Source organism: Argopecten irradians, chromosome 8, assembly GCF_041381155.1.
Source record: "Argopecten irradians isolate NY chromosome 8, Ai_NY, whole genome shotgun sequence".
NCBI lineage: Eukaryota > Metazoa > Mollusca > Bivalvia > Pectinida > Pectinidae > Argopecten > Argopecten irradians.
The window spans coordinates 20,413,074-20,420,171 of NC_091141.1; the positions used below are offsets into that span (position 1 = coordinate 20,413,074).

The window sequence follows — 7,098 nt, forward strand, 5'->3', positions numbered from 1 at the left end:
ACCATCGTGTTAATGGCCAGAACTACGAGAATAATCATCCTAATGTCTGATAATACTCCATACGGAACCAAAACAATAGTCAGGGTGAAGTCATACTACGTAAACAACATTGACCGACTTCTAGTGGTCGTTAACGTAATTACGTCACTCTCGAGTTATTTATTGATCGAGGTGTTTCAAGCCAGTAACAAATATGTTTACAGCAAATTACGCGGTGATTCTCTTGTTTCTGCCCCTACTGGCGTTTGGCATAAATCATAGTTGTTTACCAGTCCCGCCTTTCTCACAGCCGCGTGAAGTATACGATATCAGGGTCACCTTCTACATATTACACCGTGAAGGAGACGTAAAAACAACTCTGAATTAGTGACAGGATATGTAAATAAGTACATGTATCCACTGATTTATCCGCGTTTATAAGCAAATATCTTAATGTGGTTGGTTGCCTGAAAGCGGTGACGACTCGATTAAGCCGAGGTCAATTGCCCGAGTGTCAGACAGCTCTTCATACGGCCCGTCACTTAAATCATGCCTAGTCGTGTTTCATAATAACACAACACAGTCGCCTTCCTTAATTATTATTCTCCTTTGCAAAATTTATACGAAGTGTCGTATTGCCAACCATTCCATCTGACACCATGGAACGAGTATAGCAATGTTTTTTCCCGCAGGTTCCACATATTATCTACCATAATGATAACGTCCACAGCCGTCTTAAAGTTTGTTTCATATTTTTTAATTTAAAAAATCAAAACAGTTTTAAATTTGTAACTTAATAATTGTACAAAACCTTTCTTCCCATTCAAACAAACACTTTTAACAATAAAACGTTACCAACATTCCTTACGCTCATTGCTCAACATTATATCACAAGTTTCTTGAAAATATTCCTCACTAGCACTTTATCCATAGCAACCATTCACCTGTCAGCCTAGCATTCATCAATCATGTAGGTATTCATGCGAAAACCACTCATTCACCATATGCTTCATCCTTAAGTCAACGTCCATCACATTCATATCGCCTCACCAATAAATAACGCCTTTGTACTTTTGCTCTCCTTTCTTCCAACTCGTATTCTACCGAACATTTGGTGGAATTGTATTCCCTTACACAAAATAATTAACACAATTGCCTAGTTTGTTAACATATAACGATTTGAAATGACTAAATGGAATATCCCTCAACGAGGGGCACACAACCTTTTTCATACACATGTTCATACATTTGATGCAATGAATGAGTATATATACCAGAATCACAATATTCAGATCTCTAAAGTCCTCTCGTGTCAGTCGAGATCGTTCATGTAAAGCAGTGCACCAAGTTATAGTTTTTGTCATGAATATTCACGACAATTACATAGTACACGAGAGTATAGATGAGTTTGTTCGCGCAAAGCAGTCAAATGGTTCAGGAACAGGTATCGGAATTGTTGATCAACTCCAACAGAACACATTACAAATGACGAAGACCGGTTGTACTATTATTGCCGTTCACCCATTGCTTTGACTTTTATGTCTTGGCGTCGCTAAATGGCGAGTGTTCAACAGTATCTACAAATGCAGCACCGTCTATAAGTAGTGTTACTTGGGACTATAAGTATGTCCATGGTACCCGCATTTTCCTACCAACTGAACAAGCCATCAGACGGCTTATCCGGACCGCCGGGACAAAATGTCCTGCTTCGCTGATGCACGCATGGCGGGGTCCGGGACTACACTGTTAAACCATGAGCAGGTAAGACCAGTGATTGAACACGCTTGTCGATAATGTGACCACATTTAGTTGTTGTTCGTTACAGGATGGTGGTCAGTTGTAAGGTTTCCAAAACACAAAATAGCCCTGCCGGTGATTCGGCATCTGGCCAAGTCATCAAACACCTGTGTAGCCTCCCCTGAAGGGTAAACAGTGTATGTGGGTGGGGTCACGAAGCCCTCGGACACGGCGGTAACAAGTTCCTGGAGCTGGGCGAGGGAACCTTTAGGGATCCCAACGATGGACTGCTGCTTGGCGGCTAACGTGTTCAGGTTGATGCTAACTTCTGACATTGTGTTTCCACCGACAAGGATTAGGCCCTCCTGTACCACAAACAACAATGCACAGATTAGATTCGTTTCGAGAGAAAAAATATTGGTATTTCTAGACGTCAACTAATTTTGATTTCTTTATCAAAAAGAAAGTGCAAACGTCTTGTAAAAATCGATCATACGTTATAAGATATAGAGAGACCGGAATGGTACGAAAGCAGAAAGTATTACAATTTTTCGCTTGAGAGACACTTACTCTGTTGAGAATCTTCATTGATCTTTGCATGGTTCGAGGTGAGCTAACGAAGTCCACGACTACGTCGACGCCGCCGCGACAGGCATCCAGCGTCCTCTCGATGATGTACTGTTCATGGTCCTCTTCGTTCCAGTGGATGATGTCAAAACAGCCATGATCCTGGGCCGTAAGCAACTTGTCAATACTGTTGTCGGCAACAAACAGACGAATGTCATTGGACATGTTTCCGACCAGGAACTGTGCCAATTTCACAGCCCAAAGACCCAATCCACCAGCTCCTACCACCAGAACGTTTACGCATGCTGCAAAGTAAGATATAACGTCAGTATAATGTATTTCATATTGCGTTTAATAAAATTGCGTCCTAATGTACAAACAATACTTCATTCACGAACACAAAGTTTTTATCAAAATGTCTTTCGCTTATTGGAACAAATAAAGCAAGGACACTTACATTTGACTTCTTTGAGCTTTTCGACGTGTGGTTTGGCTTTCAATAGAGCGCTGTATGCCGACAGGGCACCACCTGGAAGCATAGCAGCGACCTCTAACGGGATGTTTTCTGGAATCTGCAGACAATTCTGTACGTCGTCGACTGCAATGTATTCGGTGTAGCCAGAGTTTGCCATTTCTTCGTCGGGATAGAGGACTACTTTATCTCCTGTTGTGAAGTTGCTGTTTGGAAGTGAGGCGCAGACATCTTGTACCACACCTGAAACCTCTAATCCTGCAACACAAACAAACTAAAAGGTAAATTCAACCGTCATTACAGAGATCGGGTTTACAACAATTACACAGAATTTCACAGAACACGAAGAAAATATTACATAAAGACGTCACTTGAAGCAGCAACAATGCTCATAATTGGGCGCAGTATGATTCCAGTAAGTTATGGTCAAATATTTAATACAAGACAAATGTTATAATTCAAATTTGGATCTTTTGAGGAAATTTCAGCCAGAGGTAGGATTTTATGTTTTGAAACTTTGTAAAGAAAGCAAGATGTTGACCGAAACGTTAGTATGTATTTAATGATTTTTCTCTTGTTTCAGAATCAGCCCAATTGGTCGCCTTGATTATGTGCACACCTGGGTAGAGAGAAGTGTCGTGTATACCTGGTAGTGTGGGACGAATCTGTTTCTTTCTCAGAATACCCTCAGAGTAGCAAGCACCTGCATAGCACACCTGTTGGAAATTAAACAAAACCAGTTATAAAGCATCTATAGGGAAAATGTTGAAAGAGATAAAGTTAACAAAGAGCCAAAATTTCAGAGTCAATATTTAAACTTGATTCAAATAGAAAATGATTTAAAAATAACTTACCCTAACGAGAAGCCCTCCTTTGGGGATTTCGGGCATCATGGATGAGGAAGAAGCGTGTTCAAATGGCATGGCGAGAGAGTCGATGGCCCTGGGCACCAGCATTTCGTTTTGGTTGACCTCGTTGTCCAACATCTTTATTATCTGTGTAGAAGAAAGAAAATGACTACTTTGTCGAAGAGACGATGGAAAAGTATATTTTCTAGAAGGTTAAGTCAAAGTCATTGAGTGGACAGAAAGGCAGCACGTGTCTTTCTATTAATAGACCATAGTAGATAGACCACAGCGCGTGGCTGATCAGTCCCTGATCATGTAAGGCGCGCATGCGCGTGGGCGTCAAAATCAGCTGATTACTGCATGCACAAAGGATGACCCAGCTATATTCTGTTAGGATATAGCCTAGCTAGATTGTATCGATTTATTCTAAGCATAATATTTATCAATATGGCATTTAAATTTATAATAGATGAAATATCTACAAATAATATTTGACATCTAAACGACAAAAAATTAACTTTAAAAACAAAACAATTAAAATTATTAACACCTTTTTAATCTATAAACAATCATTAGGTGATAAAACTTAACCAATAAGGTTCTTTAAGTAATGTTTGATAATTAATGTATTAGATAATATGGGTCTTAGGACTTTATGTCCAAGATAGAGAGCGAAGAATCCTGGATGACCTAACGTATAATGTAAACAACGGCTGCAGCATGACCTCAATATTAAAAACAACCTAATATGCTTAGTAATTAACACTGTATCTTTAATAGAGTATGTTTCTCTCGTTACAAAGAACTTAGAAACAACCATAGTCTACAATCCTATTTGCAAACAATTGATATCAAATTCCATAAAATGGAACACCAAAAATGACAATTCAACAACAAAAGTAATAATATATCAGTGATATATTTCATTTTAAATCTAAAGTTAAAAAATAATGGAACCTTACCTTTGTGTGTCGGAATACAGTAAAACACTAAATACAATAGTAAATCCACCAAATTTATCACAGTGTTAAATACGTGCGCTCAGTTCAGAATCCAACATTGGTTATGATAATTTTCGGGGACGCCTTTCAGTTATAAACAACTTGGAAATCACCCTGTGTACACGTGAACACAACAAATCGGTCATGGCATTGAAATAAATATCCGAAGGGGTAGTTTGGCTCGCTTACAAATATGTCAACATGACCGAGATATACGATAATAAAAGAATTAATAAATATATTAAAATCACTTATCACATCTATAGAAGTAATGATATTGGTGGCGATTTTATATTTGATAGACTTACATTTAAAATGAGGTAACCAATATCAATGTAAAACTACGTTGTCGGAAGCGAGATTTCAAACCTTCCCTTTCGTGCCTTGCAGTCTATAAATAGTTGCTGAGGTGAGGGTTGCCCATGCCGTGATCAGCTGTAAGGCAGCGTGCTACCATGATATCATACCGTAAACATTTCATCGTCAACGTGCAATTTCCTGTATCTCCGTGGACACTGGATCAGATATTAACTAGTCGTTAGTGGATGATTTTAATCATATTTAAAACATGTTGGTTACAGTAAATTTAACAAATGTTCTATTTCTCCTACTGAGACCTCATGGACACTAACTTAGGCCTATCCCACCACATCCGTCCCAAACACCGTACCGTGCGTACGCTACCGATTCAAAATTCTTCGGCTTTAATATTATTATTTATAATTAAAAGTTGGATGTTGATGTTCTTGAAAATACTTACAACGAGATTGTTGTAAGCTATTAAGATTGTTAGAGATAGGCCTAGGGTAACTGTCTGATTATAATTTAAAAAAATGATAATGAAATGTCAGTGTCTTCAAACAGTAATAAAATCGGTCTATGATTACTGTATCGTAATTAACTATTAAAATGTTATTTAAATTGTCATATTGCTAATTTTTCTTCTTTTTGGCGAAAATTTTCTTCAAATGTCAAAACTGTGTGAAGAGGGAGACAACTCTTGTTTCCTGTGGCACTGTAGAGCTTTATCCGTTATGAACATTTACGTTTTAGTCCGTAATATGGAAGAGATAGGTTAGGGTTCAGTTTTGGCTTAAAATGAAATAAATTTGACTCTTTTTTTTACAATAATTAAGTTTAAATACCAATATCAGTAACGTCAACTCCGGTATAATCTAGTTCAATTAAAAATGTTTATGGTGCTATTTTATATAAAGTATTCTGGCCCTGATTTCTCGAAACAAAAATAAGTCCAAAACTGAATTAAATCTAAAGTTTTCATATAAGTTACATAAGGAGAAAAACTTGAGTTTTAACTTAAGTCTCTACTTTTGTTTTGAAAAATCAGAGCCTGGTGTGTTTGAATTCATTTGAAATGAAGTTTAATAACGACCATCTTACTAATTAATTCACTTGTAACATGAAGTAGACTGAAATTACTAAACTCTGGTATATTTGTTTCAATATGAAACCTAACAGACCCCGTCGTTTGTTTTGTATAATTTTTAATCTTCAATTACATTTGATGAAATTCTGTGCTTGATAAAGTATATATTATAACACACGTGTTCTTCAAAATGTAAAATGATGAAATTCATTTCGTCCCTCAACAAAGGGCGAGCTTGAAAACACGCGACGATCACGCATGATGTATGAAATGCAACGGCGTGACGTTGCTATAAATAGACAGAAAAGAACTTGGTGGGGAATTTCTGTGTATATAAATATTTGTCCTTATATATAGTTACGAAACCCCTACTAAAACTAACAATGACTAGCGTATCAATAAGGTAGGCGTTTTAAAGTTGCTTACGTCATTCAGGGCCTTAACTTGTACCTTTCAAGCGGAGTTTAAAAAGAGAAATTGCAACATATACCTGTAAAACTACATTAGTCAGTTATCGGATGATTTCATTTTTTTTAAATGGGGAAATTTTGAAACTAGCACTCACAACGAACATGTACAGTGCATGTATACACACATGTAGTGGCGATGCCGCTAAGCCTAGACGAGTTGTTTCCCTTGCTATAGGTTCCTTGTACGGAATGACCCCGTGAGGCCAGACAGTACAGCGAGTAGTCATATGTACACGTCATATTGAGGATGAATGGAACCTTGTATATATATAAATATCATAAGCGGACAAATAATAAACAATTCTTTATAAATGACGACCAGAAAACGGTTTTTTTTGTTAATTAGGTCTATCTTCTTTTATTAATTTCTTAAAGATGCTCCTCCGCCGACAGAGCGTAAGCGATACTTTGAAAAAATACTTTGAAAAATAATTGGTGTTGTGTATGTATGTCTGATTAACACAAAATATAATACAAAATAATGTATTTTACTTTTGGTGCATGCGGAATCAGCACTTCATTCCACAAAGGACACAGTGCCACGGGATGCAATTAATTATTTTTAATGTTTTAACCTTGAAGTAAAATTAGAAGCTCAAACTTTTTAATGGTGGTAATGGTGTAAAGAAAGTAACTT

The 7,098-nt window shown here is 37.2% G+C and overlaps 1 protein-coding gene across 2 annotated transcripts; it reads right to left on the reverse strand.

Moving 5' to 3' along the window:
* Window positions 1-714: 714 nt before the first annotated feature.
* Window positions 715-4,722, reverse strand: LOC138329632 (quinone oxidoreductase-like). Of its 2 annotated transcripts, none has more exons than XM_069276735.1 (6): window positions 4,566-4,722; window positions 3,610-3,750; window positions 3,402-3,471; window positions 2,741-3,013; window positions 2,287-2,588; window positions 715-2,081 (listed from the first exon to the last, which is right to left on the reverse strand). In XM_069276735.1, exons 2-6 carry the CDS (start codon window positions 3,739-3,741, stop codon window positions 1,785-1,787), a joined length of 1,074 nt encoding a protein of 357 aa, XP_069132836.1. In that variant the 5' UTR covers window positions 3,742-3,750; window positions 4,566-4,722; the 3' UTR covers window positions 715-1,784. The 2 variants fall into 2 exon arrangements, with proteins under 2 accessions (XP_069132836.1, XP_069132835.1); XM_069276734.1 differs by having other exon boundaries at window positions 3,375-3,471.
* Window positions 4,723-7,098: the final 2,376 nt, after the last annotated feature.